Source organism: Hylobates moloch, unplaced genomic scaffold (genome assembly GCF_009828535.3).
Source record: "Hylobates moloch isolate HMO894 unplaced genomic scaffold, HMol_V3 SCAFFOLD_1, whole genome shotgun sequence".
NCBI classification, from domain to species: Eukaryota; Metazoa; Chordata; class Mammalia; order Primates; family Hylobatidae; genus Hylobates; species Hylobates moloch.
The window spans coordinates 90,717,045-90,741,858 of NW_026652276.1; the positions used below are offsets into that span (position 1 = coordinate 90,717,045).

At 43.2% G+C, this 24,814-nt stretch overlaps 2 protein-coding genes across 4 annotated transcripts in view; one reads left to right on the forward strand and one right to left on the reverse strand.

Moving 5' to 3' along the window:
- Positions 1–24,814, forward strand: part of CACNB4 (calcium voltage-gated channel auxiliary subunit beta 4) — a 283,651-nt gene that overhangs the window by 87,303 nt on the left and 171,534 nt on the right. The gene's annotated exons all lie outside the window — the stretch shown is intronic.
- On the reverse strand, positions 16,112–21,744 carry LOC116810803 (protein LSM14 homolog A-like). Its single transcript, XM_032755723.2, is given in 2 exon segments — positions 16,112–17,559; positions 17,562–21,744. Coding segments are annotated over 2 exon segments (1,206 nt in total). The 5' UTR covers positions 18,523–21,744; the 3' UTR covers positions 16,112–17,314.

The following is a 24,814-nucleotide window of genomic DNA, read 5'->3' on the forward strand; positions in this document are numbered from 1 at the left end:
CCCCTCCCTTTCTCTCACCCCCTCCTGGACCCCCTGCACCTGTCACCATGTAAGACGTGCCTCCTCCCCTTCCACCATGATTGTAAGTTTCCTGAGGTTTTCCCAGTCTTGCAGAACTGTGAGTCAATGACACCTCTTTTCTTTATAAATTGCCCAGTCTTGGGTATGTCTTCGTAGCAGTGTGAAAACAGATTAATATGTTCCTTAACTTTTCCAAGTGTAAATATTGTCAAACAACCTCAAAACAACCCTAAATTCCTTTGCCCTGATCATCTGGGTCTTAATGATTACAGTTTTGAGTCCTGTACATGATCTAGTAGGAGAGTTGTGGCAACAACATTGTAGGTGATGGGGGTGCTGTAGATCCCAGTAGAATATTATGCTTTCTATGATTCTTTGCTTTATGTTATTTCATTAAGGAAAAATCATACCAAGAGTCTAAGTGTAGGAGGTAAACGTGTATTGCATGGAGGACTGAAACAAATGTAGAGATGGCAGGTCATTAAAATAAAGCCCATGCTTTCATATATGCAAATCAAGCATATTTTAAAAATAGAGATCTATGACATGCTGGTATCTCTGAAAAGGAATATTGCACTTCTTGTCCAACTTAAAACCAGGGAATTTTAGAAAAATTGTAGCAGTAGGGATTATTCTTGATTACTGCTCATGTTTTTATATTGTGTTTGGACTAAATTAGTTGCTTTTTGCAAAGCACTCTGAAGCACTTTGCTTTTATATCATTTGAGACATGGATTGTGTCCTTTGTGAAATAGTTATTGGTTTCACATTCCCTCCACCACTTCTCCTTGATGGCTACGGGCTGCGTATGATTCATCTCTGTCCTTCACTCACAGTATAATGAATGGTGAACAGTAAACAAACAGGGCTTATTTGTAGGAGTGAAATTAAGGGTAGCAGTTTGAGTGGTGTATATTTGGTTGAAGATGATGCAGAGGTGGTTGAAGGGGAGAGATGCAAGTAATAGGCAACAAGCTGATTGCCAAAGAGAGGAGGAGAGAGGTTCTTTGTTTCCCCAAGACTTACTTGATGAGCTCATGTGCAGTCACTACAACTGTGAAGGAACTTATCTGTAAATGTGCTTTTTAATACAACTTTGGATGCTGGATCAAAATGACATGTTTAAAGATTAGGCGCTTATACTTCTTGAATGTATCTAGCCTTGACTTTAAATACCTATTCTAGTAGAGAAAATCTTTTCAAGAAGAAGATAAAACATAAAAAGCCAATGTTCAGCAAGATAAAAGAATAAGCTGTATCCTTTAAGAGTTAGATGTGAGAATTGAATTAAGAAAGAAAAAAAGAAACATCAAATTACTTTTAGTTTTCAGTTTTCTTCCTTTCATGTTTAAGATTCAGTGTCTAGTTCCTTGTGAGTTGTCTCCAATTCTGTGAAGTCTAAATCTAATGGTATTTTTATCCTTGAAAAAGGATCATTGATTTACACACGTATGAGAAGGGGAAAAAGAGACATTGTTTTATTATTTAGAATGAATGTCAAATATTTATGCAAGTTTTGACAGTATTTTCAAAAGCAAAATATTTTCATATGAAGAGATTTTTCACCATGTTTTCACCAATAGTCTACTGAAATTTTGAGGCAAATCAAATGTTAAGAGATTATGGGTTGATGCAATGAATATGCCTGTTTTTATTAAGTCGAACTTTGGCTGCCAGAGGGGTAACATTACTCCTTATTTGAAGTTTTAACCCTTTGAGTATCTGACCTATAATTTTTTTAATTTGAAATCATTCTAAAATGGATTATGTGTTTTTCTGCTTGCTTAAATATAAGATAGAGAATATAGTTTGAAAAAAATTGTTTTAATGTTTCAGAGTTATCTATTTATTTATTTTGAGATGGAGTCTTGCTGTGTCACCAGGCTGGAGCACAGTTGCAATCTCTGCTCACTGCAACCTCTGCCTCCCGGGTTCAAGCGATTCCCCTGCCTCGGCCTCCAGAGTAGCTGGGACTACAGGCACTCGCCACCACACCTGGTGTGGTGTATTTTAGTAGAGACAGGGTTTCACCACGTTGGCCAGGATGGTCTCGATCTCCTGACCTCATGATGCACCCCCCTCAGCCTGCCAAAGTGCTGGGATTACAGGCATGAGCCACTGCGCCCAGCTAGAGTTATTTTTTTCTTCAGTCTCTGTGCTAGTAGTTTCCAAGTTATTTTAAACATTGATTTTGGGGATGAGCCTCGAATACAAGTGGAGGATGTTAAATATTTACATTTATGTAAACCACAATTTAGGTGCCCGAGGTTAGGTGTTTGCCTGCTTCCAGTAGTGTTTCAGACAAGGGAAATGCCTTGTGCTTTCCTTTCCCCAGCTTCTTCCTCTGGGTGTGCTCTCAATTCTAACCCCGTTACCAGCACCGCCACCTGTTAATTATCACTGTTGGTTATGCTCTTCAACTTCAGTCTTTCGCTGTCCTCTGAGAACTTCTCCTTTGGCTTCATGGCACCAAAGTACATCCCATTCTGAAATCAAAAGAATAGTAAACACAAAAACCTACTAAGTCCCCACAGTTTCCTTCTCAAACTACTGCTGGATCTTTCTTTATCATTAGACATCACAAAAGAGCAATCTTTTACCCACTGTCTTTATTTCCTCACGTCCAATTCACTTCTCAGACAGGAGCACTTGGCTTCTTGCCCCCTCACCCTATACTGAAATGCTCTCTGAAGCGTCATCACGACTTCATTGCCAAATTGGAAGCCTTTAGAGAATGGCACTTATCCAGTTCTTACCCAGGAGCCATTAATGGGAGAAATCCTGGAAGAATAGGAGAAGAATGCCACCCAGCATCTTGATCCCATCAAAACCCAGATGGACATAGAAATGCATGACAGCCTCTTTCAATTAAACTGTCATGGCCCCAGCATCTCAAATCGATGCTGTTGGGTACTTCTTAGTCTGCGAAGGCTCTCCTTTCCTTAAAGGGTAGAGCCCACAATAAACAGGACTGGACCAGGATCTCTAAGTTCCAGAGACACTGATTTGGGAATGTACACATAGGCTGCAGGGTGAAAATCCTGGAAGTGGAGGCATAGAAACACAGTGGTTTTTCCTTGAGTTTTTAAGAGCTTCATCTGCTTCTGGGCCTTCTTTGCCCTCTCACTCTCATTCTGACTACCTGTCAATCTAAAGATTCCTCTTGCTCTTTTGGCCAGCCAAAAGGTACAGCTGACTTGCCCATATATCCACTGTACAGTCCTCCTGCCTGTCTCAGCTGTGGGAGTTGTTTGACATTTCCAGAATAATTAATAAAAGAAAGAGAAAACTAATTTCATTGAGGAGCACCTCTGTCCCTGAGCCTTTGTATAAATGTATATACACAATTATGTGTATGCACACACACATTTGGTGGTCATCTTAACTCTGTTCAATCCACTTGCCATTTAACCTCTTTTAACCTTTATTTCCATCTTTTGGGGAGATATCATCTTTCTTGTTATCAGAAAACAATTATATTCACTTATTTTTTCCATTAGTCTTTCCAGTCATCCACCTGTTCATGTATCCACTCATCCATCCATCCACCGTCCACCCACTCATTCATCCATCTGCCCACCCACCCATCCACCCATCATTCACCAATTAAACATGTACTGAGTAGCTATGATGTGCCATTACTGCTAGATACAGGGAACTCAAAATTTGAGAATAATTTCCCTTCATTTTGCTATCTCATCTATCTTACACTCATATACATCTAACTTTTTGAATTAGTGCTAACTGACCATCAAAAGTAGAAGTGGGATTGAAAAGATGCTTATATATAAGATCATATTCCTGAGGCATAGAGGTAATCAGAAATGATCTGAAATAACTTCTGTCATCCAATTTTACTGAAGGAAAAGAAGTGTGGTTGAAAATTACCATCTGGATAACTGTCCTGAAAGGCCTGTGCTCAAGTCAAAAATACTCTCAGGTGCAAGCACTAATGCAATACTGGTGTTTGTTCAACATGAAAGCCTGGTCACTGTGCCATTGTGAATGCAACCTACATTTTCCAAGCAGCAGAGGACAAAACACACTGTGATGTGTGAATTCCCCTCTCCTGGCCCCCAGATGCTAATCACTAACCAAACCTTTCCCCCTTGACTTCACCCACCCCCATCAATAAATTTCTTAGCATCTCTCTTGCCCAAGAGAGAATGACCTCATACCAGCTTTTCAGCACTCCAGTTTTTGTAGTATCAATTATTTAAATGGAAAGTTTCCTCAAATATTTGATACCTTTGTGGTGTGTGTGTGTGTGTGTGTGTGTGTGTGTGTGTGTGTGTGTTTTGAGACAGGGTCTTACTACGTTGCCTAGGTTGGAGTGCAGTGGTGCAATTATGGGTCACTGCAGCCTGGATCTCCCGAGCTCAAAGTGATTCTCCTATCTCAGCCTCCAGAGTAGCTAGGACTACAGGTGCTTGCCACCACGCTCAGCTAATTTTTGTATTTTTTGTAGCAATGGGGGTTTCACTGTGTTGCCAGGGCTGGTCTTGAACTCTTGGGCTCAAGTAATTCTCCTGCCTCAGCTTCCCAAAGTGCCGGGACTGCAGGCATGAACCACTGTGCTTGACCTTTTTATTTGTCTTTTGAAAATACTATGCAAAATATAATAAATATTTGACTACCCCTTCTTTTTGTTTTTGGGTGGTACAACATCAGGAATATTATTATTATCATTTTTTTTTACCACATTATGAGAAATATTCCTTCTTTTTAGGTGTGTAGAGGGCTCAGGGTTTAACCCTGATGCTCCCAGGTCTTAGGGCTTCTTTGAATGCTGGTATTTTTAAACTTTCTTCTCTTGCCTCCTCCCTCCCTTTTCTACCTGCTTTCATTCATTGCTGGCTGTGTTTCTGCCTGAGGTCCCTAATTCCTCCAGCCCATTTCACCTTTTACTTATTTTTGCTTCTAATCTTCTGTGATTTTGAAAACTAAATAGCTTCTTAGAATTGTGTGTAAAAAAGGCCGGGCGTGGTGGCTCACACTTGTAATCCCAGCACTTTGGGAGGCTGAAGCGGGTGGATCACCTGAGGTCAGGAGTTCGAGACCAGCCTGGCCAACAATGTGAAACCCTGTCTCTACTAAAATTACAAAAATTAGCTGGGCGTGGTGGTGAGCACCTGTAATCCCAGCTACTCCGGAGGCCAAGGCAGGAGAATCGCTTGAACCCAGGAGGCAGAGGTTGCAGTGAGCCAAGACCATGCCATTGCACTCCAGCCTGGGCAACGAGTGAAATTCCGTCAAGAAAAAAGAATTGTGTGTAAAATTAGAAGAAACAGTCTTTGATCAAAGGTCTGAGGAAATTCTAAGGAATACAGTATATGAGAGCTTTATTGTTTTAGGACTTTTATTTTCTGCTTTTCTCTTTTCTCTTTTTTTTGAGATGGAGTCTCACTCTGTCGCCCAGGCTGGAGTGCAGTGGCATGATCTCGGCTCACTGCAACCTCTGCCTCCTGGGTTCAAGTGATTCACCTGCCTCAGCCTCCTGAGTAGCTGGGACTACAGGCACCCGCCACCATGCCCGGCTGATTTTTTGTATTTTTAGTAGAGATAGGGTTTCACCGTGTTAGCCAGGATGGTCTCAATCTCCTGACCTGGTGATACACCTGCCTCAGCCTCCCAAAGTGCTGGGATTACAGGCATGAGCCTCCACGCCCAGCCCATCTCATTTTTTTAAGGCTCCCTTCTGTTTCCCAGCTTTTCTCTGGATAGGTGAAGTTGATTTATCTATCTGCAATGACTCATTAGCTGAGTTTGAATAAATTGTTATTTTTCAAATGTGGTCTGCAGAACTACTTGTGTCAGAACCACTAGGGGTGCTGTTAAAATGCAGGCGCACAGGTCCCTTCTCAGATACGTTGAATCAGAATATCTGGATGGAAGACCCAGGAATATACATTTTCATTAAACAGCCTTAGTTATATGTATACCCTAGAGCTTGATAACGATTGGAGTGGGTGCTTGCCTGTGTTCTTAATCTGGGCTAAGCTTGTCTCATATTTGTAGTTGTAAATTAAGATGAAATGCCTGGAGAAGGAAGCCTAGTGGTTAAAAGTGCAAATTCTAAAGAGTGACACCTGGGTTAAACTTGCAGTTCTACTTTTAACAACTAAATGATATTGGGCAATCTATGAAAACTCTTTTTGCCTCGTTTCCCCTGTGTATAAAAGGAAGATGATAATAAAGCCTGATTCATAGGGCTGTTGCATTAATATAGAAAAATAATTTAAAACAGTAAGCACACAATGAATGGCCGCTATTATTACTATTAATATTATATTTTTGTATAGTGGCTGTATCATACATTTTGTGGCTTATCCGAAGCACAGTTATTGTGGCTCTACATGAAGATATCCTGCTAGCCACATTTGTGCCTGAGCGTGCAAACATAGACATGCATGCCTGGAACGGTGAGTGATGTATCATGACCTGGCTTCAAATAGCGTGACTCTGGGTCATGGTCATGTCAACATTGCTCCTATCTCTTGGAAAGCAAAATGTCTAAATTCCAAGGGATATCACTGTCATGAGTCTTAATTTTTTTTAATAGATTGGTTTAGCCTCAAACGATGAGACTCGTCAAATGATTCAAACCAGAGTAGTGGCTTTGTTTTGAGACAGTGAGACAGGGTCCTTCTGTGTGCATCAAATTATGCAGTAATTTCGATGGAATCCCATACGGAAGTCTACTGGTTTCTATGGCAACCTGAATTCAAAATAGGATGTTAGAAACCTCTTCAGAGTAGAAAAAGCAAGTTTCATTCTTTCTGTAGTTATGGAACATATAGTTTGTACAAAGTATTTTCTAAATGGAACTTTTTGTCTTTTTAGTTTCTTACCATTAATAATTTTAACAGTTTTGTAGTACTACATTCCTACATTCTTTCTGTATCTCTGAATGAGAATCTCAGGCCAGAGAATCTCAGGCCACCCTAAAGTGCTTGTTTTGCTATGAATAGCTGATGTTTCACTTTGTCGTTTATAGCAGATGCACTATTTAGTTTTTACTTTTCTAATACTATAGCAATTGGTAATAGGAGAGAAAACCTGTTACAGAATTCCTAGGTTAGCAAGTCAGCCTATTTTTAGTGGCAACTACAAAAAAAAGCTTTTGCGTAAATATCTAATTTTTGTAAACAATGTATTTTAGCACATATCTGTCTGGAAATATTTTAAAATTGGGTCTCGTAATCCTGAAGACAAAGTCTGTTGCAGATATTGACTAACTGGGTGGGCAGTTCCAAGTATAAAGGCTATGTTGGGCTGTGGTAACAAACACAGTGGAAAGTCTCAGTGGCTTATGACAACCAGAGTTTATTTCTCATTTGTTGCTCCTGCCCATGCAGGTTTACTGTAGTTGCTCTCTCTGTCATCTTTGCTCTGGGACCTGGGCTGACAGAACAGCCCCTATCTGGAACACTGCCCAGCAAAGGGAGAAGAGTGCAATGAAGCAACTACTGACTCTTAAAGCTTCCATCCAGAAGTAACATACATTTTTGCTCACAATTCATTTTCCAGAGCAAATCCCATGTCTTGCCTGAATCCATTGGTTAGGTAAATAGAATCCCTCTACAAGGCAGTGACTGTTGTCCCCAGTTGTGCTAAGATGTGCCATAGAGGGACACTAGAACTTACAGATAATATATTTTAAGTTAAAAAAAAATGGTTTTGGCTGGGCACGGTGGCTCACGCCTGTAATCCCAGCACTTTGGGAAGCCGAGGTGGGTGGATCACGAGGTCAGGAGTTCGAGACCAGCCTGGCCAACATAGTGAAACCCCGTCTCTACTAAAAATCCAAAAATTAGCTGGGCATGGTGGCGGGTGCCTCTAATCCCAGCTACTCAGGAGGCTGAGGCAGGAGAATCGCTTGAACCCTGGAGGCGGAGGTTGCAGTGAGCCGAGATCGTGCCACTGCACTCCAGCCTGGGCAACAGAGCGAGACTCCATTTCAAAAAAAAAGAAATTGTTTTAGAGGTGCTGGTTGTGGGGAGTAATGGTGAGATCACAGAATTTTAGAGCTGAAGGAAATGGTTCATGAAGGTTTTGGAGCTTACATTCTTTTCTTTCTAGAATTAGGAAGCTTGGTTTCATGGTTTTGACAAATGAGCACTTTGTACAAGAGAGCACATTTAGCCTTGGTTTACAGCACCTTGCCTTCCATTTGTTTTTGTCCTTCTGATTAACATTCTTTTGGATAATTAAGTTAAACATTTAAATTTCTAATAGTGGAGCACAGTGATCGCATAAATGTTTTTATAATTGGTTCTCTGAGGCACAAAACTTATAAGAAATGAAAATGGCCAACAAGACTTTTTTTTTAAGACAGTTTTTCCACATTGATTTAAAATTATGATTTTTTTTGTTTTGAGACAGAGTTGCGCTCTGTCGCCCAGGCTGGAGTGCAGTGGTGCAATCTCAGCTCACTGCAACCTCTGCTTCCTGGGTTCAAGAGATTCTCCTGCCTCAGCCTCCTGAGTAGCTGGGATTACAGGTGCCTGCCACCACACCCAGCTAATTTTTGTATTTTTAGTAGAGATGGGGTTTCGCCATGTTGGCCAGGCTGGTCTCAAACTCCTGGCCTCAAGTGATGTGCCCACCTCGGCCTCCCAAAGTGCTAGGATTACAGGTGAGAGCCACCATGCCCGGCCAAAAATTATGATTCTTTAGATTGTACCCAAATTATCTGTGAGAAGAAAGCTTTAGAAAGAGGCCTGTACTGGACCAAGAAAGACTATTTTGTTTTTGTTTTTGTTTTTGAGATGGAGTCTCGCTTTGTCGCCCAGGCTGGAGTGCAGTGGTGTGATCTTGGCTCACTACAATCTTTGTCCCCTGGGTTCAAGTGATACTCGTGTCTCAGCCTCTGGAGTAGCTGGGATTATAGGCGTCTGTCACCATGCCCAGCTAATTTTTGTAATTTTAGTAGAGATGGGGTTTTACCATGTTGGCCAGGCTGGTTTCAAACTCCTGAGCTCAAGTAAGTGATCCTCCTGCCTCGGTCTCCCAAAGTGCTGGGATTACAGGTGTGAGCCACCGCATCAGGCTAAGAAGGACTCTTTTGGACTATGGAGTGTTGCTCACCACATCCCATCATGTAACAGGGTAGTGTCATTGTTTTCCCTGCCAGCTAGGAAAGGCGTCACTTGCTTAACCAGTGAACTGACCTGCAGAACAGATGAAACCGCTAAGTGGAAGAGCCGTGTTGGCTCTGGAGACCTAGAAGCATTTCATCCATATGGAGCAAAGCTGGGAGGTCTGTAAAAGGTATGCTGGGAAGATTACATTCTTCAGAAGGAAGGCACCATCCCATCCCATAATGAGTAGTAGCAGAGGGAGCCTCCTTACCAGAGTTACCAGGGCTTTGCGATTATAACACAACAGCTCTCACATTCTTGCTGATTCCTTGGTAATGGTTGCATGAAGAGGTTCAAAGAGGACCTCTCTATATGCTGGGGGAAGGGTCCTTTGCACGGGGCATGCTTTTGTGCAGGACCTTGTGCTCAATTTGGTCCCCTCCCTGTCCCCTCTGCAGAGCCTCTCTGCTATGTGAACCCCAGGATTCCATCATGGGACTCACAAGGACACATGCTAATGGGCTCCAGCAGGTCTAAAGGCACCTCTCCTGCCCTCATTCTGAGCAACCTGGTACTCTCTTTCATGGGCATTTCTGTGTACCTACTGCTTGATGGCATTCCATATTCATAATGATATTCTTGAAGTGCTGACAAAGATTTCTGTATGTTTGGTGTGAATTAGACATGTTTATAATTTGCTCTCTTGAAAATGTGTAATCCTCATATGGCCTGTGTATATTCTGTGTAAATGAGTTATGTGATAAAACTCTGTACAGTCATGTACCACTTAATGATGGGGAGACATTCTGAAAAACACATCATTATAGGTGATTTGGTCATTGTGTGAACATCACAAAGCGCACTTACACAACCTAGATGGTGTAGCCTACCACACGCCTAGGCTATGTGGTATAGCCTGTTGCTCCCAGCTACAAACCTGTGCAGCATGTGAGCTACTGGATACTGTAGCCAATAGTAACACAATAGTAAGTGTTTGTATATCTACATGTATCTACACATAGAAGAGTTACGGTAAAAGTGTGGTGTAAGAGATAAAAATGGTACACTTGTCTAGGGCACTTATTGCAAATGGAGCTTGCAGGATTGGAAGTTGCTCCGGGTGAGTCAGTGAGTGAGTCCTGAGTGAACGTGAATGCCAGGGACATTACTGTCCACTACTGTAGACTTTATCCCTGTAATAATTAGGCTACACTACAGTTTTTTTGTTTTGTTTTTTTTTTTTTTTTGAGATGGAGTCTCGCTCTGTTGCCCAGGCTGGAGTGCAGTGGCATGATCTTGGCTCACTGCAAGCTCCGCCTCCCGGGTTCACGCCATTCTCCTGCCTCAGCCTCCGGAGTAGCTGGGACTACAGGCGCCCGCCACCGCGCCCGGCTAATTTTTTGTATTCTTAGTAGAGACGGGGTTTCACCGTGGTCTCGATCTCCTGACCTTGTGATCCGCTGGCCTCGGCCTCCCAAAGTGCTGGGATTACAGGCATGAGCCACCGCGCCCAGCCAGGCTACACTACATTTTTAAGAATTTTTTCTTCAGTAATAAATCAACCTTAGCTTAGTATAACTTTTTTACTTTATAAACTTTAACTTCTTTTTAACTTTTTGACTGTTTTGGAATATCACTTAGCTTAAAACGCAAACATATTGTACTTCTGTACAAATATATTTTCTATTTATCCTTATATGAACTTTTTTATTTTACTTTTTACACTTTTTTTTTTTTTCGAGACAGAGTGTCGCTCTGTCTCCCAGGCTGCAGTGCAGTGGCACGATCTCGGCTCACTGCAACCCCCGCCTCCCGGGTTCATGCCATTCTCTTGCCTCAGCCTCCTGAGTAGCTGGGACTACAGGTGCTCGCCACCATGCCCAGCTAATTTTTGTACTTTTAGTACAGACTGGGTTTTACCATATTGGTCAGGCTGGTCTGGAACTCCTGACCTCAGGCGCTCCACCTGCCTCAGCCTCCCAAAGTGCTGGGATTACAGGCGTGAGCCACCACGCCTTCTAATTAAAAACTAACACACAAGCATGCACATTAGCCTAGGTCTCCACAGGGTGAGGATCATCAGTCTTGCTGTCTTCCATCTCCACATCTTTTCCCACTGGAAGGATCTCAGGGGCAGTAACCCACATGGAGCTGTCATCTGCTATGACAACGATGCCTTCTTCTGGGATACCTTCAGAAGGACCAGCCTGAGGCTGTTTTACAGTTAACTTTTTTTTTTTTTTTAAATAAATAGGAGTATACTCTAAAATAAAAATAAAATGCCTAGTTTAGTAAATATATAAACCAGAAACACAGTTGTTTGTCAATATGATGTACTGTACATAACTGTCTGTGCTGTACTTTTATATGACTGACAGTACAGTAGGTTTGTTTACACCAGCATCGCCACAAAAACCTGAGTAATGCCTCGTGCTATGAAGTTAGGACAGCTACAGAGTCACTAGGTGATAGGAATTCTTCAGCCCCATTACAGTCTTATGGGACCACTGTCACATATGTGGATCATGGTTGACCAAAATGTTGAAACATCATTATGTGGCGCATGACCGTATTAGGATGTTCTGTCCACTGAACCTGCCCCGGAGTCACCCCAAAAGTGGCAGCAGGGGAATTCCTGCAAGGGACTGTCTCAGACCAGAGATGGGACCGTTTGGGATTCCAAAGAAAGAAGCATCAAACACCAGGGTGATCAGTGAAAAACATTTATTAGGGGGAACTTAGGGAGCTTTAGCATCTTTGTGACAGACAGTGAGATAAGAGATTCTACCCAGGTGTGTTGCTACTGGGACGGTAGGGTTCTATGAGGGTTCAAAGAATTTGGCTCAGGGTCAGGGGTAGTTTCTGTGTTTAGCAACATAGTTGATTTCTCTGTGCTTCAAGCAATAACCTCAACAACTTTATCAGTGCCTGGGAATGTTCAAGACCCCAGCTTGGGTTCAAGCCCAGAGTGGGAAACATGCAGGTGTCCAGGTCACAGAGTGATCAAGGCACCGTGTTTCTTGGTCAGGACCTCAAAGAAAGAAGGTGGAGGGACCTGGGGGTTACTGGGGGTTCTACACCAGATAACCGAGCCTGGAGTTTCGGTTAGAAGGGAGCTGAAAGTTTATCTTGAATTCTAGATGACCTCATCTCAATGATAGGTGGGCTCTCACCTGTACGGATGCAGACCTTGCCACCTCATGAGACAGTGGCTCTTCTGGAATAATTGTTCTGTGTTCTTCATTGTATTGAACCTACCTCTGTCTCCCTCTAGTTTTGTTTTTTCTCGACCCTATTTCTGTTTTCTTTGATCACCCGAGGGTGTCTGTTCCTTTTTCTACCTTGGGAGCTCTTAAATATGAGGGGAGCAGTCACATCTCCCTGTAGCATCTTCTCTCTGGGCCACATCTTCTCCCTCACCATCTCTTACAGGAAATCGTTTTAGTTTTGCCTCCCTCCTGGTTGCTGTCCTTGAGGTGTGTTCCCACAGATCCCCAGCCTCCACCCTATACAGTGCTGGGCTGGGAACAGATGCGGGACCCCAGTGCCAAACACCTCCGGGCCATCATTGAACCTGCCTGGGCAGGGCGGCCCTCATGGAAGGCGCCCAAGCTTTGCCCTCAGATGCACTTGGGCTCAAGATCCAGCTCTGCCACTTGCTAGCAGAGTGACCTATGCGCCGTTTTTTTTTTTTTTTTTTTTTTTTTAATTATACTTTAGGGTTTTAGGGTACATGTGCACAATGTGCAGGTTTGTTACATATGTATCCATGTGCCATGTTGATTTCCTGCACCCATTAACTCGTCATTTAGCATTAGGTGTATCTCCTAATGCTGTCCCTCCCCACTCCCCGCACCCCACAACAGTCCCCGGAGTGTGACGTTCCCCTTCCTGTGTCCATGAGTTCTCATTGTTCAATTCCCACCTATGAGTGAGAACATGTGGTGTTTGGTTTTTTGTCCTTGCGATAGTTTACTGAGAATGATGTTTTCCAGTTTCATCCATGTCCCTACAAAGGACACGAACTCATCATTTTTTATGGCTGGACCTATGTGCCGTTTATCTGTTCTTCGAATCTCAAGTTTATTCATCTTGTAGAGAGGAAACAATAATTCCTCCACTTAAGGGGTGCTATACACAATAAGACAATGACATGTGTGAAGTCTCTAACATCAGAGTATGGCAAATAATCTTTTCTCAGTAAATGTTTGCCTTCCCATTGCCCTAGTCATTGTATTTTTATTAGTTCAGTATTATATTGTGTCAGCTTTTTGGTTAGCCATATCTCCCCTGTGCCACAACGAACTTGTAACGATCTCAAGTCCCAAAGCCTTCCACGGTAAACCTGTCTCTTCTATCCTGCCAGTGTAGCAAGTATTCCATGGAGATAATAACACGCTTGCCACGTCTAGAACATAGTACAAAGAAGAAATGCTAGCTGTAAAACTTTATTATGACTACCCGTTTTGGTGCAGATTGATTTTAATGGTGCTCACTTCCCTAACATCTATATTTTGATATCAACAAAGTGTGTCATATTCAATGAAGAAGCTTATTGGAGAAATTAAGAGAGAAAGAAGTCACCCCAGTTAGAATGAGCTTAGTTAAAGGTTAGCGCAACATTTGGAGGAAGGTAGTGGCCTCCCAATAAAACTTAGCTTCCTATGGCCCTTGACTTTGGTTGTGACTCAAGCTTAATGTTTTCTTTTAAGAACAGATATAACTTAAATGTTAATCTCAAGAAAGTACATTTCAACACAGGAAAGGCAGAGAAGAGAGTGCTGGAAGATTTCTTACTGTTGCTGTGTCCCCAGCCCCAGTTTCTTGATGCCTTTTTAGCAGGTGGCTCCCTCCTCTAGGGAAAAAGGTGAGGAGCCAGTTAGAAAGCAGAGGCCCGTCCCATGCCCCGCAGAGGGAGGCCAAACTGACCTCAGATTCAGAGACAGCCAGCTGTGGACCGTCTTTCCTCAGACCTACAAATGTGTCATTTTGATTCCATAGGGTCCTGGAGGCGCCCGTGCATTGCACTGCAGAAAATTAATGGCACAAAGGTTACTTCCTACACATTTGCTGCTGAGGGTCATCTTGATACCTGCCTCTTCTCTGTCTCCCCTTCTTAAATAAACTTTGTATTTCAGAGTTGTTTTAGATATACAACCAACTGTGACAGTGGTACAGAGAGTTCCTCTATACCCTGCACCGAGTTTCCCCTGTTAGTAACATCGTACTTTACTATGGTACATTTGTCACCATCAGTAAACTGACATTGATATGTTCTTATGAAAGAAGTCCATTCTTTATTCAGATTTCCCTACCTTTTACCTAATGACCTTTTTTCTGTCCCATGATCTCATCCAGGATACCACACGACAGTGTCACCCAGGATACCACACGACAGTGTCACCCAGGATACCACACGACAGTGTCACCCAGGATACCACACGACAAGTCTCACCCAGGATACCACCTGACAGTCTCACCCAGGATACTACCTGACAGTCTCACCCAGGATACCACATGACATTTTGTCATTATGTCTCCTTAGGCTCATCTTGACTGTGACAGTTTTCTGTGCCCTATTTTTCAATTTTTCAACCTGCTTTGAGCTACTTTGCAAGAGATGCTTTTTCCTTTTTTTTTTTTTTTTTTTTTTGAGACAGGGTCTCACTGTTTCCCAGGCTAGAGTGCAGGGGCACAAACACAGCTAACTGCAGCCTTGACCTCCTGGGCTCAAGCGATCCTCCCACCTCAGCCTCCCAAAGTGCTGGGATTAAAGGTGTGAGCCATCATGCCTGGTCCTTTTTCACATTTTTGATAAAGGCCTGATGGTGATGGTTAACAGGGCTGTTCATTTTCTTCATTAATCCTCCAGTCAGCAAACATTTGCAGAGTACTTACCAGATGAGGTCACTGAACCTAATGACAGAACCAAGGGAAGTTGCCTTTCTCCGTGCTAGTGCTGCCCAGCGCTTCACTGGAGATCTTGTTAAAATGCAGATTCTTGTTCAGTAGTTCCAGGACAGGGCCTGAGATTTTGCATTCCCAACAAGCTCCCCGCTGCACCCAGGCTGCAAGAGATCATGCTTGGAGGATCAAGACCCTAGACTTGGGCCAAACTCCATATTAAGTGGCAGTGAGAGCAAGGGGGCCAGGTGGGAGATGAGAGAAGAGTTAGATAAATTATATATCACAGTTTCTGCCTTCAGGAAGTTCGTAGTTCTATCAGAAAAATAAAGAAGACTGACTGGGCATGTTGGCTCACGCTTGTAATCCCGGCTCTTTGGGAGGCCAAGGTGGGTGAATCACTTGAGACCAGCAGTTCAAGACCAGCCTGGCCAACATTATTTAGTAGAGACAGTGAAACCCTGTCTCTAATAAAAATACAAAAATTAGCTGGGCGTGGTGGTGCATGACTGCAGTTTTAGCTACTTGGGAGGCTGAGGCAGGAGAATCACTTGAACCTGGGAGGCGGAGGTTGCAGTGAGCTGAGATTGCACCACTGCACTCCAGCCTGGGCGACAGAGTGGGACTTCATCTCAAGAAAAAGAAAGAAGACTGAACAAAGCAAGGGAGTAAAAGTAAATTGCAAAATGGAGATGAAGACAATAGATAGTAGACAGTTCACACCACTGTGATGGCTTAAAAAAAAAATAACAAGTGTTAGAAAGGATATGGAGAAATGGGAACTCTTATGCATTGCTTGTGGAAATGTAAAATGGTGTGGCCACTGTGGAAAAGAGTACAGCAGTTCCTCAAAAAATTATGTAGAATTGGCAGGGCGTGGTGGCTGGCACCTAATCCCAGCACTTTGGGAGGCTGAGGTGGGCAGATCACTTGAGGCCAGGAGTTCAAGACCAGCTTGGCCAACATGGTGAAACCCTGTCTCTACTAAAAATACAAAAATTAGCTGGGCGTGGTGGCAGGTGCCTGTAATCCTAGCTGCTCAGGAGACTGAAGCAGGAGAACCACTTGAACCCGGGAGGTGGAGGTTGCAGTGAGCCAAGATGGTACCACTGCACTCCAGCCTGGGTGACAGAGCGAGACTCCGTCTCAAAAAAAAAATTATGTAGAATTACCATATGATCCAGCAATTCCACTTCTGAATATATGCCCATAAGGACTGAAAGCAGGAATTTGAACAGATATCTGTACAACTATGTTCACAGCAGCATTCTTCACAATAGCCAAAATGTGGAAGTAACCCAAGTATCCATCCACAGACAGACGGCTAAAGAAAATGTAGGATACACATACAACAGAATACTATTCAGCCTTGAAAATGAGGGAAGAGTTTGACACATGCTGCAACATAGGTGAACCTTGAAGACATTATGCTAAGTGAAATAAGCCAGGCCCCAAAGGAAGAATGTTGTATGGTTCCACTTATATGAAATATCTACAGTAGTCAACTTCAGAGACACAAAGTATAAGAGTGGTTGCCAGGGTTTAGGGGAGGGCAGAATGGGGAGTTAGTGTTAAATGGGTACAGAGTTTTTTTTTTTTTTTTTTTGCTGACTTTAAAATGTTTATTCTTTAAAAAATTAGTTGCTTTTTATACAGCTATACAAAGTTCTTAATGTTTCTTTGGCAATGGAATAAAATGTAATTTTACAACCATATAAAAAAGTTACCTTTGCCTAAGAAACAGTATTTACTGTGCGTACATAGTTGACTGGCAAAATTCTCTACCATCCAGCACCCTAATTAATTGACGAAATAAGCTACCTCGTATTACAGGATTCCCCAAAAGAAAGGAGGAAAAAGATACACACACACACACCACACACACACACGCGTGCACACATACACAACCTTCTGTGGCTCAAAACAGAGTATCACGGCCCTATCTGCAGGCAACTTGCAATTGCCAAATACAATTTAGTGATAAAAAAAAAAAACCTTTCAGTGATGAAAAAATACTTGTAAGTCCCACTGAAGTACTGCTTTAGTTTAACTATACATAAGAAATCACTTAACCTTCTGCTATTCCAAATATATTTAATGCTCATGTTTTAAGATGAGCCTTCCACCCCAAAAGTAACTGCATTTTATCTTTGAAATTAAGTGGAAAGACAAACAAAAAACAAAAACCCAGTGCTGGTGACAAACGTACAGCGAATTCACTTCTTCATTCTTCACAAAGACTGAAATCAATGTTCAGGACCATGAAGAGCTAGAAATTCACCTATTTTCAGAGACTTGTTTGTAGACTATGCAGCAACTTTGTTGTCTTTCCTATATTCAAAATCTGCAAACTCCCGGCCCCCACGACCTCCTCTGAATCCACCGCGAAATCCTCGAGGGGCAGTGAAGGTACCACCTCTGCCACCACCACGCCCTCTGCCACCACGGAAACCAAGACCTCCTCTGCCTCTGTATCCCCCACGGCCACGGTTTGGACGAAGTGGGATTCCAAATGTTTCAGCATTTAATCTTCTTTCTTCAGCCCAGGTTGTCTCCATTCTCTATTGTCATCACAAGAAATATTATCAAAGAAGGATTTAGTTTTGTCATAATAGCAATTAGGTCCAAGTGGATCTTCTTCATCAGCATTTCCTTCACTCTTTTGGGTATCAACTCCTGAGTCTCCTTTATCTTCACCATTTACAGGCTTCTTCTGTTTCTCAAGTTTATCTTCTACTTGTCTCTTGTTATCATTTGTGAGTTGCTCATTTTCTGGCCTTGAAACATTGTGTACTTCAGCTCGCCTGTGCTCCTGATTCTCTCCTGCCTTTTGGCTGGTAGATGGCAAAGGCCTGGTTGATACAGGACTCCTTTTCCCAATAGCTGCTGGAGCAGGTAGGTGGGTCGAGGCGGTCTGCACTGCTTGTTCCATGGTTAGGCTTTTTCTCAGAGGGTCTAACTGAGGGCTTGAGCGACCTTGAGATAACTGTGTTTTTAGAGATCTTCTATCCCGTGTAAAGGCAGAACCAACCGCACTACTTTGGGGTAAGCTACCACTGTTTGATGTTTCTGTTCCAAAGGACGTCAAAGAGCTTCCAGCAACACCAACAGCACCAAACCGCTGCCCAACTAAGGAACTTGGACTGAACTGACTGCATGCGGGCATCCTGCCGAAAGGCCCATAAGAACCCATGGACTGGAATGAAGAAGTCGATGAGCCTAGTGAGGACTGAACAACAGCTGGGTGTTGCGGCAAAGAACACTGTGGTTTTGGTGGCTCACAAACAGTAAGGTCTTTAATGTCACTCCCACGGAGTATAATGTATTCAAAAACTTCATCTCGAGGTGGTATTGGACGATCTGTCAGTCTGTCTTCTGTACCAAAGGATCGAACTTTGGCAAGGGCTACGGTGGAGTTTTCGGTGTCGATGGTGTAGAGGATGCCCTCGTAGCGGATCTCCGCCTTGGAGATGAGGCTGATCTTGCTGCCGATGTAAGGGGTGCCCCCGCTCATGGCGCCGCCGCCGCCGCTCCCAGCTGCTCGCAGAGAGGCAGATCCCACCGCTGTCGCCCGCTCCGCACGCCCGCTCGCTCCGTCGGCGCCTACAGCAGCCGCTTCAGACCCAACATAGCGGTGGCGCCGGCTCTGCTACCCTCCCCCGGCCTCCCGCCCTCAAGCCGCGGCGCGGCGGCGGCGGCCAAATGGGTACAGAGTTTCTTTTTGAAAAGTTGAAATGGAAGATGGAAAAGTTCTAGAGATGGATAGTGATGATGGTTGCACATCAATTTGAATGTAATTAGTATCACTGAACTGCACACTTACAGATGGTTAAAATGGTACATTTTGTTATGCATATTTTCCCATGATTTGACAAATGGTTAAAAAAAGACATATACATAAAAATACAATAGGTGGTAGAGTTGTCAGCGGAGAGGGATAAAATGGTAACAGTAAGGCCTTATTTACAGACCAGGTGTGACTTGCCGGCACAAAGTACTTATTAACTCATCTAGCCTCCAGCAACCCTCTGAAACAGGTACTTATTAGCCCTGCCTTATAGATGACACAACTGAGAAAGGGAAGATTACTTAAGGCTCTACTAGTCAATGAGAAGTTTCTAAGGTAGCCGCGGAATTAAAGGTGGACCTTGGAGGAGAGGCAGGATTGGGGTGGAAAGAGGATAGGAGGTATTCTAGATAGATAGGAGCTGGCTAAGGAAAGATCCAGAAACTGGTGGGAACTTAAATATTCAGCTGCCATGACGATGGCTGGTATGTAGGGTTCGTATGAGTGAAACGTGACTACCAGGGCAGATAATGAAAGGCTTTCAATCCCAGAGTAAGAGATATAGGGCCAGGCGTGCTGGCTCATGCCTGTAATCCCAGCACTTTGGGAGGTCAAGGAAGGTGGATCACCTGAGGTCAGGAGTTTGAGACCCACCTGGCCAACATGTCAAAACCCTACTAAAAAGTACAAAAATTAGCCAGATGTGGTGGCTCACACCTGTAGTCCCAGCTACTTGGGAGGCTGAGGCACGAATCGCTTGAACCCAGGAGGCGGAGGTTTCAGTGAGCCGAGACTGCGTCACTGCACTCCAGCCTGGACAACAGAGTGAGACTCCATCTCAAAAAAAAAAAAAAAGAAAAGAAAAAAGAGAGATATGGAACAGGGGGCATCAAACTCAAACTCAAGTGTTTTCAGAGGCCAGCAGGTAACAAATGTGAGAGAAGTGGCTTAGTACAGGTGACAGGGAGTAGTATGGACTGTGGCAAGCTGAATAGAGCACATCCCACCTGAGACATTCAGATCTCAAACATAAATCCTGGGCAATGTGGGCCACTGATGGGCTTGGATGACATTGAACTTCTGATGGTGAGGTTGCTGTGCCTGTTGAAGGCATGCAGAGTGGTGTTGAAGGCATATGCAAGACCACATGGTATATGAGGCATATCTTCCTGGCTGTGTCAATAGCACTAGAAGATCATGGGTAAAAATTGATGCACTTTCACTAAGTACTTAAAAATGATTTTTATGGTATGACAAAGACAGGTGGAGTAGAATACTAACGATAGCGAACATAATTGAATGCTCACTATGTGTCAGGCACCATTCTGAGCACTCTGCATATATTATCTCCTTCAATCCTCCAAACAGCCCATGTACTTGGTTCTGTTGTTATCCCTATTTACAAATAAGGAAATGGAGGTGCAGAAAGGGGAAGTAACTTGCCCAAAGTAGTTGTGACAGAAATCTGGGATACAGTGGTGGTTGCACTTGCACTTAGAATTAACTCTGAGTTTCCTGAAAGCTATTTTTCATTTATTTTGTCATGGCACTGTAGTCCAAGAGTAATTTAAGAAATTTTTCCGTTTTTATTGTAAATTTAGAAATACATGTGCGGGTTTGTTCCAAGGACGAGGTTGTGTGGTGCTGAGGTTTGGGTTTCTATTGATCCCTTCACCCAGATCATGAACGTAGTATCCAATAGGAAGTTTTTCAGCCCCCCTCACTCCCTCCTTTTGAAGTCTCCATTGTCTCTTGTTTCCATCTTTATGTCTGTGTAAGCCCAATATTTAGCTCTCACTTAAAAGTGAGAACATTCAATTCTTGATTTTCCATTTCTGCATTAGTTCTCTTAGGATGACAGCCTCCAGTTGCATCCACATTGCTGCAAAGAACCTGATTTTGTTCTTTTTATGACTGCCTAGTATTCCCTGATGTATATGTCCCACGTTTTCTTTGTCTAATCCACCGTTGATGGGCACGTAGGTTGAGTCCGTGTCTTTGCTATTGTGAATAGTACTGTGATGAACATACACATGCATATGTCTTTATGGTAGAAAGATTCATTTTCCTTTGAGTAGATACCCAGTAATGGAACTGCTGGGTTGAATGGTAGTTCTACTTTTAGTTCTTTGCAAAATTTCCAAAGTGCTTTCCACAGGGGCTGAACTAATTTGCATTCCCACCAACAGTTTATAAGTATTTCTTTTTTGCCACTACCTCACCAGCATGTGTTATTTTTTGACTTTTTAATAATAGCAATTCTGACTGGTGTGAGATGGTGTCTAATTGTGGTTTTGATTTGCATCCAAGAGTAATTTAAATAGGGACCACTAGATGTCACTACCCAGTGCTCCTTAAGAAAGAGAAACAGACAAGAAACGCCGCTGTAGCTCTGCCTTGAAGAAACAGAAAAACTGCTTAACCACTGATATTTATGGTCTTCCTATTGGAGAATGCTGATGTGACCTGGTTGCCACAGTGCCTCTGACTCCTCCCCTATCCCCATTGTCCAGCCCAGCTAAGTGGTGCTGTGGGAGCCCTATTCTGCTGGTAGATTTTGTAATTTCAGGAAAACTGGAAGGGACTCTGCCATTTCATAAGTCAACTCCTTCCTGCATCAGCTGCCCACTCCACTGAAGGCAGGAGGGGCAGGATTGACCGAAGGAGGTTTTGGTTGTTAGCGTGTGTGTGTGTGTGTGTGTGTGGGTGTGTGTGTGTGTAAAGTAGGGGGGACACGGGGGTTGTTTCCAGTTTTGAATAACTCAGGACCTGCTCTTGCACATTGGTCTAGTGCTTTCAACTAAGACCTTCGTTAACATGGGGCTTGCACAGGGCAGAAGTGTGACCAATATATGCTAAATTAAGTTGCACAGAAGGGCAGGAATGGGGCTTCTGCACAGAGCGTCGAAAAGGAGAGGAGGATCTTGGAAGGGACTAGGTAGTGCCTGAACCTCTCAGGGCAGTGGGTAGGTAGAGGAGAGTGTGCCAGGGGCTCATTCAGAGGGAAATAAAGGAAGGGGTATGGTGCCCTCCTCACAGGTACTTGACTTACTTATTCAGGATATAGCTATGGAATGTACATGTTCTTCAGGTACCTACCAAGATTTGTCAAAGTTGAGCAAATCAGCCAGGCACGGTGGCTCACGCCTGTAGTCCCAGTGCTTTTGGAGGCTGAGGCAGGAGGATCACTTGAGCCCAGGAGTTCAAGACCAGCCTGGGTAACAACGAGATCCTGTCACCAGACATGGTGGCATGTACCTGTGGTCCGAGTACTTGGGAGGCAGAGGTGAGAGGATTGCTTGACCCCAGAAGTTTAAGGCTGCAGTGAGCCTTAATGGCACCATTGCACTCCAGCCTGGGTGACAGAGACCATGTTTGTTTGTTTGTTTTTTAAAGTAAGGTATGTTTTTTTCTTTTTTAAATTTCTCTTTTAAAAAATTCCTTTTCCTCCATCCCAGCATCCTCAACTAATTTAAAAATCTTCCCTCTTTACTGTAAATATTTCAAGAATTCTGTATATCTAAATATAGTCAATACAATGATGAATTACATTTTTATCCAGTTACCTTGAGGCTGGAAAACGAAGAGAAGTTTCTCTAGAACACGGTGAAAGGTAACCCATACCAAAATAGAGCAGAGAAGTGGGAGGAGGGAACTGCTGCAGAAAAACCTTAAAGCTTTTACTGAAATGTGTCTCCTTTCTTTTGGAGAGGAGGTCAAAATATAATAGGCGCATCAAGAGCTGTTTTGAAAAATGGGGCTGTGTAAGTTATGAGAACAGCTGCAGAGATTTTTTTTTTTTTTAGATAGAGTCTTGCTCTGTTGCCCAGGCTGGAATGCAGTGGCACAATCTTGGCCCACTGCAACCTCCACCTCCCTGGTTGAAGCAATTCCCCTGCCTCAGCCTCTCAAGTAGCTGGGATTACAGGTGCATGCCACCATGCCCAGCTAATTTTTTTTGTATTTTTAGTAGAGACAGGGTTTCACCATGTTGGCCAGACTGGTCTTGAACTCCTGACCTCAGGCAATCTGCCCGCCTCAGCCTCCCAAAGTGCTGGGATTACAGGTGTGAGGCACCATGCCCGGCCGAGATATTTTTTAAAAATCTGGATAATAAAGCAAATAGTATAGATGAATGTCTTTAAATTACAGGAAGAAAATGGCATCAGGCAGAACTTTATATTTTCCATGGGCCTTGGAGATGGAAATTCATCTGCATGGGAGTGGAAAGCATGCTTTGCATGATGTTCATTGATGGAATATATTTTAAAAATGCGGAACCTAATTGGGGCTCTCAAATTTTCTACTCTTATTAATTCAAGTGGAGACTTTCTGCTAAACTCAAAAATGCAAATACTAAGTTATTTCAAATAGGAATCCTGCTAACACTAGTACCTCTTTATTGCACGTAACCACAGATGCTTCCTTTTGAGTCCTTGGTCATCACTAACACCACATAGAATGGTATCAAGCTCATTTTGATGCTGCTGTATCTATGTGGTGTGAATGATAATAGCCATACCACACATTTGAATCACACTATCACATGTGGTTACACTGAATTCTTACAGCAACTCTGTGTGGTATAAGGTACACGTTGTTAAATATATTTGATAGATGATAGATGATAGAATCAAGTCTCAGAGAGGTTAATTAACTTGACAAAGGCAACAATTAGTTGGATAAGTTGCATATTTGATCTCAGAAGAATTCTTATTAAAATGAATAGATTCCATTAATAAACATTTTGCTTTGGGGAAGTATCTGCAAAATCTTCCACTGCAGATATTTAAGTCATGGTCGCTGTATAACCTCGGCAATATTTGCTGTATATATGAACAGAGAAAGACCCACACAGATACATCTTTGATTTATGTCAGCTCCACATGATTTGGTATTAAAAAAATTGTCTTTCTAAAAAAATCATATTCCCAATTCATTGAATCAAGAAGTGCCATCACGTGTGTGTGAATATGTATGTGTGTGTGTGTTTCAAGTAAGAGGAAGAAAGAGGAGAGAGGAACAAAAAAAGCCTCTTCTCTTTAAAAATGTTGCTGTACTGCAAGTCAGCCACTGCTGAAACTCTGAAACGGCTTTTGTTTTAAAATCTCCTGGGACTTGCAGATCGTGGAGGTGCAGCATTGCTGTTCGTATCCATGATCGTGCCTGAAGCACACACGGAAAGGTTGTGAGCAGTCCCTCTTGTAGGGGTGTGTGGCATGTGAAGACTTTGGTGTGCTGTGGACCACTTCCTGGAGAAATGCTCATTGTTAGCATGGTTAGGTTTTTGCTGGCAGAATGGCAGAAGCCAGCTTTCTAAAACGACTACCTCTCCTGCACCTCCCTGCTATCTTTGCGTTGGCATCCTCCTGACGAGGATAGCTCTCGCTGACCATTTACACTTATTTACATTCTATTCCACAGCCCATAAGAGCCAGCTTTCCTAAGCTTCTTCCCTGACATCCCAGCCTCATGTAAACATCATCCTCCAGAAGCACTTGTTACCCGTAAAACTCATTCTTTTTTTTTTTTCTTTCGAGACAGGGTTTTGCTCTTCTTGCCCAGGCTGAAGTGCAGTGGCACGATCTCAGCTCACTGCAACCTCCGCCTCCCAGGTTCAAGTGATTCTCCTGCCCCAGCCTCCTGAATAGCTGGGATTATAGCCATGTGCCACCATGCTCGGCTAATTTTGTATTTTTTTTTTTTTTTTAGTAGAGATGGGGTTTCACCATGTTGGTCAGGCTGGTCTCGAACTGCTGACCTCAGGTGATCCACCTGTCTTGGCCTCCCAAAGTGCTGGGATTACAGGCATGCGCCACCGCGCCTGGCCAACTCGTTCTTTAACTGATGGACGCTACCCTGCCAGATGGTGGTATTATTCAGGTACATACACATTTCATCTCCCTGCCTTTAGTGTGAATTTCCAGAGGGCAGGGCTTGAGTCTCAGGCCCCATTCTTGCTACCCTCTCCTTCCACCATGCCTTGGCACTCAGCCTTTGGCCAGGCCCAGTTTGTTGA